The 11,242-nt window shown below is 38.8% G+C and overlaps 1 protein-coding gene and 1 non-coding gene across 2 annotated transcripts; one reads left to right on the top strand and one right to left on the bottom strand.

The window, feature by feature from the left end:
• Nucleotides 1-2,251: 2,251 nt before the first annotated feature.
• Nucleotides 2,252-2,324, bottom strand: trnak-cuu (transfer RNA lysine (anticodon CUU)). Its single transcript has one exon. It is a non-coding gene; the product is annotated as a tRNA-Lys (tRNA).
• An 81-nt stretch (nt 2,325-2,405) lies between these two features.
• LOC103457809 (26S proteasome regulatory subunit 4) lies at nt 2,406-9,773 on the top strand. Its single transcript, XM_008398221.3, has 11 exons — nt 2,406-2,452; nt 2,954-3,007; nt 3,483-3,579; nt 4,562-4,686; nt 4,775-4,960; nt 5,042-5,170; nt 5,425-5,521; nt 6,495-6,684; nt 7,284-7,435; nt 7,916-8,070; nt 9,416-9,773. Exons 1-11 carry the CDS (start codon nt 2,450-2,452, stop codon nt 9,548-9,550), a joined length of 1,323 nt encoding a protein of 440 aa, XP_008396443.1. The 5' UTR covers nt 2,406-2,449; the 3' UTR covers nt 9,551-9,773.
• Nucleotides 9,774-11,242: the final 1,469 nt, after the last annotated feature.

Here is an 11,242-nt window from a genome sequence, read left to right on the forward strand (position 1 = left end):
TGTGACCATTTTCCAGCCGCCGCCTTTTTGCTTTTCCAGCACTTGAGCTGAAGTGCTTCTGATTTCCAAAGAACGAAAGCAGATCGTCGGGACATTTAATAAAAAAGAAATACCTCAAATCTATCCCAAGTATTTCAATATACATTGTGATTGGATATAGGGCATCATTAGCTTATTGTCTTAATATCTCTCTCTGAGGGGGCGGGACATGTGTCATAAACTTTTAAGATCAGCTTTGTTGTTCTGGTCAAAAAAATAAATAAATCAGTTCTTACTACAGCCTGTTAGGGGGCGATAACGCCTGGCTTATATGCAGTGTTTGTATTAACAAAAGGAGAAGAAGAAATGAATCGTTAAAAAAAGAAATAAAGTGATTTTGCACCAGAATCTCTTCTCATGAACTTAGTTTTTTTTTTTCTGTTGCTGATGATGTTCTGATCCTTCCATGTGAACGTTATATGAAGTTGTTTTTTTTTATGATTTGTGAAGTTATTTCTATGCTTTGGTGGATTGTTACTACAATATATAACTTTGATAATCAGTAAAAAACAAGACCTGGGGGAACAACAGAAGGTTTTCTGTTTACTTGGTTTTTCTCTATAATTTGTAGAAAACTTTAAATAAAACTAAGCTAACTCACAAGTACCTTTTCAGCAAGATATAATAGTTTGATTTAAGTCAATAATTCCTTAATATTGATGAAAAAGTACTAGCTCCATTGGCAGATAATTTCATTTATGACAAGAAACGTTCCCATGTTGTAAGTGAAATAATCTGCCAGTGCAACTAGAACGTTTCCATCAATATTAAGAAATTATTGACTCTAAACAAACTACAATATTTTGCTAAAAAGTTACTTATGAGTTCGTTTCAGATGTACTAGGATGTTGCCACAAGAAACCAGACAGAAATACTTGGCAAGATTTTGTGTTATTTTTTCAGTCTTCTGTCAACAACAACGGAGGAAGAGTTGAAAAGGCAAAGGTCGATTCTTTTGTTAAAAGTAGCCAGATGTTTGTGGCATCACTTTTCACAAACATCTGACATTTTGTTGTTTTTTTTTAAAGTTATGTGTCTAAAGAAAAATAAAAATGTCTGACTACTTCTATTTTTAAACAATCGAAAATTTCAACCATACTCTTGCACTGCATCAAATTTGCTCTGTTCTTCAATTGGCACAAAATCGTTCCTCATCTTTGGACGCCCCTGTCCTTGAGCCTTCTTTGCCGCAGCTGAATCTCTCGACTCGAAATCTGTTCTTTCTCAGGAGCAGCGATTTCCAACACGACATGATGTTTTGAGTGAAAACCGTTACACACTTGTCTGTGGAATCAACGGAGGTCTAAGACAAGACGACAAAGATTTCAAGCACAATGCTAAGCACCTGTCTTTGTAGGCCGCAGACACAAGCTGTCAATGTTGTTTTTATTCAACTCCAGACTTTTTCTCAAACTTTTCTCTTCCTGCAAGTACAGAACATTTGATACATTTTTCAGCATTGACACCAGGGCACAAACGCCCCGAAATAATTTGAATTCTGAAAGATCCACTATTCACTATGGAAACAAACTCTTTCACATGGAATAGCTCAAAAATATTCTTAACAGGGAGTCAGAGAAGCAGTGCCTACACAGATAATAATAGCTTTGAACCAGTGCCTGTGTGCTGCTAGCTCCTGTTTGTGTGCAAAGAGCATGCCATGCACTAATGCATGTATGCATGTGGGACAGCGGAGGCTCGGACTGGCATACAAAGATTCTTTTGTTGAGGCTCCATTCTGAGACACGGCTGCACCAGGAGAGTTACTGATAGCAGGGCTTCATTCAATATGCAGGGCTGAAAGACACACGCACAAACGCACACACACACACACTCCAATAGGAACACACTTGTCAATACCTTGAAGTTTTACTCGTTCTCTACAGATAATGCATTACAGTGAATTGCAAAAGACTTTCATGCCCCTTTAATCTTTTCCACATTTTAACTGGTGCATAGAATTAAACATACTTTGGATAATGCTAACATTTCTGTTTAAAATATGATTTTACAGGATCTTATATGATACTCTAGCTTTCTGGGACACTGGATTTGGAGTTTATTATCTGTAAGCCATTTTTGTGACTTACTTCAAAATGTCAAGAAATAATATCAAAATCTTTTTAGACAAACTTGTATCACTGGGTTTTGAAAAAGTTATTTTATTATTATTATATTTTGTCAATCACACATTGAAAATAAAAGATGCAGACGCCCAACGTGGGGCTCGAACCCACGACCCTGAGATTAAGAGTCTCATGCTCTACCGACTGAGCTAGCCGGGCTGGCGGTGTATTCGCCTACGAATGTCTCAATATGCACGTGGGCTGACAGGATGAGCGCCTTCTATTTTTTTGTGCCCTGCGTTGTTGCCGTATGATGTGACGTCACATTCAGTCGACAGGCAACCATGGTAAGTGAGCAAGCAATTTTTGCCACGGATAATTAATATATCATTTGTGGTCTAAAACCTAGTTTTGTGACTATGGCTTCACTTTTAGCGTCACGGTTTACACCGCGTAGTCACTGTTTATAGCTGCGTATTTTATTTGTGAAATGGCGAGCTATTTTAAAGGCAGCTGACGATCATTTAGCCTAATGCTAGCAACATTAGCTTCTTTTTAGCTACCGGGGTTTGTGTTTCTCTTTTCCATGTACTAAGTTATTCACTTTTGAACTACACTTTAGTCCGTTGTTTTGTTTTTATTAATTTTTCTGTTTTTGTGGATTTTTAAAATAGTTTTGCAATTTTTATAGTTTGCATTTACAGTAAAAAGCTAAGTGACTTGGCAGGTTGCAGATAGCAACAAGCTAGCTTTCTCAAGGAAAACAATGCTTTTAGAAAAATAACACATTCATAGCGATTCATTCTGGACTTAATTACTGCTTTACTGAATCTTCTTTATTTTCCTAGGGTCAAAGTCAGAGTGGAGGCCACGGTCCAGGAGGAGGCAAGAAGGATGACAAGGTGACTTCTTGCTACAGTTGTGGGAGATAGTACTATTTGGTGCCTCTGAATATATCAAAACTGCTATAAAAGCTGAAAATCGTGCACATTGTGAGGTTGTTTCAGTTAATCGCCAGTTTAACATCACAGTTGTGCTTCGAAATAAGCTTCAGAATCGTAATACATGTTGACAGCGTGTTGAGATGTCAAGTCCCGGTTCTGAAGATGTTTGGGCACAAGAACAATAATAGAAGATAATAGAGTGGACTTTTTACTGTCATTGGTCGATTAATCGACCACAGTAAAATTGATTCCAGTTCCATTCAATAGGAAAACACACAACATAAAAAATTATTTAGCAAAATTATGTATCCTTCTGAATAGTGTTTGTTTGTGTGAAGCGTGATCGCTTAAGTACTTCATTACTATATTCTATTGCCAAGTCTTTAACGAGGTTCTTTTTTAAAATTTTGCTATCATTCATTTCTATTCGAAGGATAAGAAGAAGAAGTATGAACCTCCAATTCCAACCAGAGTGGGGAAGAAAAAGAAGAAGACAAAGGGTCCCGATGCCGCTAGCAAACTTCCACTTGGTAAAGAAGTGAAAACGCACAGTTGTCTGGCAACATGTCCATGTTTTGCATTATGTACAAAAACCTGCCTGTATGCAGCATTTCAGTGGAAGGAGTCCAAACTAAAATCCAAATTGTCCAGCCATATAAAGTAGGAGTAAACTGTTAAGTTAATATCTCAGTGATTTATTCTATCGATTATTCCGCCGATTAATCAATTAATTGAATAGAAAAATTGGTACATTCTTCAAATATCATAAATTCATAAAAATACAAATAAACAAATAATTCCATTCCTTTTTAAAATAAGAAAATAAACATTTTATTGCATAAAATGCAACAACAGCATTCCTTTACTGAGTGCTTGATCATTTGTAGCAAAAAAGCAGCTAAGAAAGGTTTCTAACGTCAAAAAGTTCAGCCCTTCCCGCTTGACTTAACATCAACAAGGTGCAGGGATGATCTGTTGATTTCCTTTTTGTATTAACAGATTAATAATTGGATAGAAGAACGTGCTTAATAGGATTAAATTTTTTGCACAATTTGAACCAGGTAATGCTAATAATAAGCATTACCTGGTCTAGGTAGAAGACATTTACAGACAAAGAAGAATTTTTAATTTTTTTTAACCTTAAATGTAAAATGTATTCATTTTGTACAATTTTGGCTGAATTGCTGATTGGATTATGTTGTTCTGTCAGCAATTGGCTATTTCTTTTTGTCTTTCTACTCCAGTTAACGATTAATCGCTAACAATCGATTCATCATGATTACAGTTTTGACTTAATTACTGCTCTAAATGTGTTGTCCTTTCAGCAATTAGACTTTTTTTAAGTATACAGTTAATTAATAAATTGCTAAATTAATAAATTACTTGTTAACTGGAGATTAATTGTGATTAATCGATTGTCAAAATTGTTTTGACAATCGATTCATCACGATTAATCGGATGAATTTTTTCAGCCCAGTTTATTTCACACAAAGCGGTCTGTCTGCGTTCCAGTTACACCTCACACTCAGTGCCGCTTGAAGCTGCTGAAGCAGGAACGGATCAAAGATTACCTGCTGATGGAGGAGGAGTTCATCAGGAACCAGGAGCAGATGAAGCCTCTAGAAGAGAAACAGGAGGTCAGCCTTCGTTCTGACGCTCGCCTCTTGTCTCGTCTCTCTGGTGATCACGTGTGTGTGAGTGTTTGTTTTCTTCCTGCTTTAACAGGAGGAAAGGTCAAAGGTGGACGACCTGCGAGGAACCCCCATGTCGGTGGGCACCCTGGAAGAAATCATAGACGACAACCACGCCATCGTTTCCACGTCAGTGGGATCGGAGCACTACGTCAGCATCCTGTCCTTCGTGGATAAGGATCTGCTGGAGCCAGGCTGCTCTGTTCTGCTCAACCACAAGGTGAGGTGTGGGGCAAAGCCTCAGCTGGTGTGTATCTGTTTGTTCCACGTTTAAATAGACTCTGGTTGTGTGTGCCTGCAGGTTCATGCTGTGATTGGGGTGCTGATGGATGACACCGACCCCTTGGTGACGGTGATGAAAGTGGAAAAAGCTCCCCAAGAAACCTACGCTGATATAGGAGGACTGGACAATCAGATCCAGGAGATTAAGGTTCAGCGAGGCACACAGTCAAACGAACGTCTTAAATGCATTAAGTTATTTTTTCGTCGTGTCTTTTTAAGCTGGACTCCTACTGCGTTTAGGCAGAAAAGGAAAAAAATTTATTTCAGTTCGTAGCATTTAGCTTAGCCTTTTGTAATGCCTTTTGACATTACAAAAGGCAAAACTTTTTAAATCTCTCTCTCTTGTTGTATGAAATATACTGTATAAATAAAGCTGTCTTGACTTTGACTGTTTGCTGTTAGGAGTCTGTGGAGCTGCCGCTCACACACCCTGAATACTACGAGGAGATGGGCATCAAGCCTCCCAAAGGTGTCATCCTGTATGGACCTCCCGGCACAGGTCCGTCCATTTTAACATTTTTTGTTGTTTTTGGCGCAACCAACCAACACAAAATAATTTAAAGAAGCTGGGTTGATACGTTGTATCTTAATATCAACCAAGATTTTCAGTACAACTCTAAAACAAAGTCTAAATGAGGATTTTGTGATTTAAGATAACTTTTATTAACTCTGAGGTAATCGGTCAAATATAGACTTAAAGTTTTATCACTATATTATGTGATATAGTTGTGATGACGATAAAAGTAATGCTAAAAAACATTTATTACTTTATACTTAAGGTCACAGTCTCACACACATAAATGTACCACACCAGTCACATAAACAAGTGTGATTTGCATCAATACAATAACTGCGTTCAATCACGTTTTCAAATCTATTGATATTGATTGACAGTCTTATTGAACAAACACTGGGATAAGTAGTAAAAACAGAAATTCTGACAAAGCTGACAGTTTTGAGAGGTTTTTTTTAAACAATATTTTTAATTTATTGGGAAAACTGTGAATCAAAATTCTTAACATGATAATAAATTTATCACGATAAATGATAAACGATACGATAAATGCCCAGCCGTACAGGTGTGAAATGCTCTTTCCTTTTTCTGAGCCGTTCTAGGTGAGATGTTCACAGCTTGTGATGCGTTATGCTGTGTGCCTTGGTTGCCATGATGCTGATTAATTTATCCAAGTTGATTTGTGCAGCACATTTCATCAACAAGGCACTTTACACCATAAAAACATAACATAACCGCTTAAACAAGCAATAAACATTACATTTTGTCAAATGCTTTCATAAATAGATTGATCAATGTTCCAGTAATTGTTAATCAAAGGCAACTCTAAATAGTGTTTGATTAATAAGGAACTCAGTGTTTCGACTGTTTTGCAGTTTTCTGGAAGTTTGTCCCAGATCAGAGGCGAGTACATCACACTGTTAGAGTCAGGATTTGTTTTAAACCTCTGTCCTCCCAGGTAAGACGCTCCTCGCCAAGGCCGTGGCCAATCAGACGTCGGCCACCTTCCTGCGTGTGGTCGGCTCGGAGCTTATCCAGAAGTACCTCGGAGACGGACCCAAGCTCGTGCGGGAGCTGTTCCGGGTTGCGGAGGAGCACGCGCCGTCCATCGTCTTCATTGACGAGATCGACGCCATCGGCACTAAGAGGTACACGGAGGTCTGCTGAGCGCTGGCTCAGACTGAGAGCGGTAATGAATCACCTGTGCTCATGTCGAGGTGCTGGATTGGTGTCACAACGTACCGTCTCTAAATAATCTGTGTTTGTGTCAAATTCTCAACAAGACGAGGTGATGCAGAGCGGAAGGGTTGTTCTTTTTATTGTCTTGTTGAAGATATGTTTATGCCAAATTCAACATTTGCTAAAAACATTTAAGTATCCTGGTCAAAATCTCTGTTTCGTGGATCATTTATAATATAAAAACTTTCCTTGCAGCATCTCTGTCATTATAGGCTAAAGTTCTTCTATTGTCTTTGATACTGAGGAATAATTTTAACTAAGTTTTTATCTTGAAATCCTAGGTATATATAGATTTATATATTAATTTTCACATCTGAAATCTAGAAATATTTTTTAAGAGTGGAAGAAACAGCAGGAGGCAGAGCGGGAAGGATCTGAATATTCATGATTTTATGAGTTTTATACCAAATAATTCAGGCATTAGCTTCAAACCGAACCAGATATGGTTCGGTTTGAAGCTCCACTGATGTGTGGATATTTGTAAAACCTGTTTTCTGCCTTTTTCAAGGTACGACTCCAACTCGGGTGGCGAGAGGGAGATCCAGAGGACCATGCTGGAGCTGCTGAACCAGCTGGACGGCTTCGACTCGCGGGGTGACGTGAAAGTGATCATGGCCACCAACCGGATAGAAACGCTGGACCCGGCCCTCATCAGACCCGGTCAGCACGCCGTCTGATTGGCTTGGAGGCCGCCCGGCTCTGGCTCTCGTCTCGTATCTGCAGTACTGTAAATCTGTCTGGCACTCAGGAAATGGCTCCATTCTGCTGAGTCATGGCAGGGAGGGGGAAATTGAAATGTCAAGTCTTTTTTTCTTCTGGTTTTTTTCTCTTCTTTGGGATGTGAATTTATAATGCCCGTTCCCTTAGGCAGCGCTCTTTAAACAAAGATTGTCACGTGCGGCAAGAATTACATTCACTTGACATTATCAACAGCTCTCTTAAGACGGGGAGTTTTTTTTCTATTTTCTTTTTACGCAATCTAGTCACCGAGAGCAAAATCCTGCAGAGCTTTCTTAAATAACAACCCCTCCAATCCTGTTTGTTTCGCAGATATTCCCTAAAGACTCAACGCTAGTAAATGCACAGTGTGTATAAAGATGTTATTAATCCGTTTCTGTTTTCCGTTTCTGCCACACACAGGGCGAATCGACAGAAAGATCGAGTTTCCTCTGCCGGATGAGAAGACCAAGAGAAGAATCTTCCAGATCCACACCAGCAGAATGACGGTGGCAGACGACGTCACCCTGGACGACCTCATTTTGGCCAAAGACGACCTATCAGGAGCAGACATTAAGGCGAGGCGTCCTCAAGAAACAGGAACCAGATACTTCTGATTTCCTGTCACAATAACCTATTTTGCTGGATGATAAATTGTCCCAGAAACTATTGCGATAAATGAGAAAATTGTCATTTTGAGACCATTTTCATCTAATATAATAATAATAATAATGGCATATTAATGTGAGTGCACACTCTCAAAGATCAAAAAACACTTTAATTTCTAAAGAACATTTAACACTGGAACTGAAAAACATTTTAAGTACCAGAATGGATTACGAAGTCTCTGTAACCGAAATTGCATCTCAAAGGTTTTTAATCATTTAGATTAGACAGGGAAAACAGGCAAAAGTGGCAGGCAGGACTTTTGCCAAACAAAAAAAAAAACAAAAAAACAGTGCAAGCTAATTACTTAGTACTGAGTAATTTCATTTCCCTTCAGGATCAGTAAACTACATTTGAAGTGAATCAAATGTTTTTCAAAATTTCAGCAATATGAAACGGGAGTGTCCTTAAATAATTGTTGTCCGAATGGAAAATGCAGTTTATTCTAATTTATTGTGCGATTAACTGATTTATTGCTTACTTAGAAACTAGACTGAACTGTCAGCATGTACTGCATCATAGCTGCACTTCTTCTAATTAAAATTCAGCATCTACATTGACCTCCACACAGAATTGAAAAAGTCCAGTGTAGAAAATCTTTCTTTCTACTTTATTTACCAGATTGAAAGTTATTTACTTTAAATCTGGTAATCTGCAGGGACTTTTCAGTTGGAATGTGTTTGGTTATGTATTTCCTGCTCTTCCTGATGGGTTTCTTCTTGCGGCTGCAGTCACTTATTGATTAGATATCCCAACCTCATCCAAACAGAGGGAGGGGAAAAAAGACAAAGTTGCTCAAACGGAAAATACTAAGGCTGGCTTTGTAAATAATTAATGTCAGCAGTTAATTAGGTGAAGTGAACTTTCCATTCAATAGTATCTACCCGCTTTAGCTCAGGTCGCTGCTGTAGCTTTGCTGCCATCTTGTGGCATATGATGGAATTATAACAAAAAAAACCCCCAGAAACTTTCATGAATTTATGTGTGCTTCATACAGCTTTAGTAAACAGGTCAGTAGTGTTTTGTTTTAACATTTCAGCAGGTTTTGCACAGTTGAACCTGCTGAACACACTAAGCTAACCATTGTTCCTTTTGTGATAGTTCATTGGAAAATATACCCCCCACCCCCAACCAAACACACACACACGTCTGGCTATGTTTCTACATTCTGTTTCACATCTTTGATACCTAAAAAAAAAAAGAAAAAAGACACAAGTCTGACACTTCTCCTCTCCTGTTTCCTCTTTTCTTCTCCAGGCCATCTGCACAGAGGCAGGCCTTATGGCGCTGCGAGAGCGCCGCATGAAAGTCACCAACGAAGACTTCAAAAAGTCCAAGGAGAACGTCCTGTACAAGAAGCAGGAGGGCACACCGGAGGGCCTTTACCTTTAACGCTCCCATCTTTATTTCTTGTCTTTGTTTCTTTATACCCCCCACCGCTCCCCCACCCAACCCTTTTGTCATTTATTAGCGAGTGGAAGAGTGGCAGCAGCTGACTCGGCTCGTCAGCGAAAAGCTTTGATACGTCTTGTGCACGTCACGTCTTGCTCCATCCCCTCCTCCCTGTTACCGTTATGTGTTAAAACAGTTAATAAAAGTGATAAATAGAACCAGGCGTGGGGTGTTAGTCATCACTTTTTAACAGCTTCGGTTGCAGGAGCACTTTAACCATCTGCTGACGTTTACTTCCTGCATATGGAGGATTGCATCATTTTCATACATTCGGTATTTTAGAAAGTAGTAAAAGTAGTCACTTCCTTTGAACTATTTTATATTTTGTCATTTTGTAATCACAAATGTGACGTGTTTTATTGGACTTTATTAACTCAAATAAGTGGTGTCCGTTTGCGTTTCTGTTGCAATTGTGCACGAAACTTTGTCGATATTTCGCTAATTTAAAAAAAAACACACAATTTCGTGAATAAGTTCGTTCAGGCAATAAGTTGTTAAAATCATACGGCGCCATCATCTTAGTACCACTTCTTGTTGTGGTTTGTGCCAGTGGCAACATCTGGTTGTTGATCCTGTGATTAATGTAATGCCAAAAAAAAATGTCACTGCAGTTTTGCAAAATAAACCAATTCAATATGGCCGCAAAAAACACCTCATCCCACTTTTTTTTTAAATTGGCATGTTTCCAATTGGCAAATTTATTTTTGAAATATCAAATTGCTGCAATTATATGGTGATTCAAAACGACGCTGCTACAAACATCAACCTACCAATGGGACTAGAGATTGAAATTAGCCACTTGACTATAATGCTACTATATAATGTCCCATTATAAAAAACAAAAGAACTTTGAAGTAATCAACAACAAATGCCCATCATAAAACAAAAACATTTTTGTCATCTGACATGGGGTCTGTTTTCCGTTGTAGTTTTGCAAAAAAAAAAAAAAACACCTCATGCTAGCACAAAATTTTTTTGCTAAACATGAGGGTTTTTTGAAATGGGTGTGTTTCAATACGTAATTCCAATTTGCTGAGTTTTATGGTCAATGGAAACGTAGCTACTGTGTCATTTCTGGAATATTTCAAATTACAGCCATAAACTCAACAACGGCATGTAATTTAAAAACTCTAATCCACTATTTAATCTAGTGGTTACCAACAAGAGCTGCATTATGTTAAAGGACTAACACTCAAATGTTTACAAAGGTCTGCTTCAAAGAAAGAAAAAAAAAAACGCTAAGATTTGGTGCATGTTTCCATTTATTCGCGCAATTACAAGCAAGTAGGCAGATGCATAAGTTCAGTAAATCCAGCCAAGCTGCTGTTGCTGCAGTCTTGACATGCGGACAGCGGCGGCGTTGATTTAATTCCCCCTGATGTGGAACCATGTGGAACTCGGTGCTCAGCAGAAAGTGGCCCCATGCAGCAAGCATCGGGCCGAGATGCAGGGCCGGCCTTGAGCCGTTGCTGCTGCACTTCAGGACCCTCATCGAAAATGATCAGGCATTTCAAATGCAGCACATTTAGGGCGAAAATCAAATACACACCCGTTAGGGGTAGCATGTTGCACCCCATCAGCTGCAAACAGCTTTATGAAGATGCGTTTTGGTTCCAACGAGGCGCTTGTCCT

The sequence above is a fragment of the Poecilia reticulata genome, chromosome 21, assembly GCF_904066995.2.
Source record: "Poecilia reticulata chromosome 21, P_reticulata-male-v2, whole genome shotgun sequence".
NCBI lineage: Eukaryota > Metazoa > Chordata > Actinopteri > Cyprinodontiformes > Poeciliidae > Poecilia > Poecilia reticulata.

Bases quoted from the DNA above. Each gene is read 5' to 3' on its own strand.
- LOC103457809 (XM_008398221.3), top strand. The intron at 3,580-4,561 runs GTAAAGAAGTGA...TCTGCGTTCCAG, and splicing joins CGCTAGCAAACTTCCACTTG to TTACACCTCACACTCAGTGC. The intron at 4,687-4,774 runs GTCAGCCTTCGT...CTGCTTTAACAG, and splicing joins CTCTAGAAGAGAAACAGGAG to GAGGAAAGGTCAAAGGTGGA.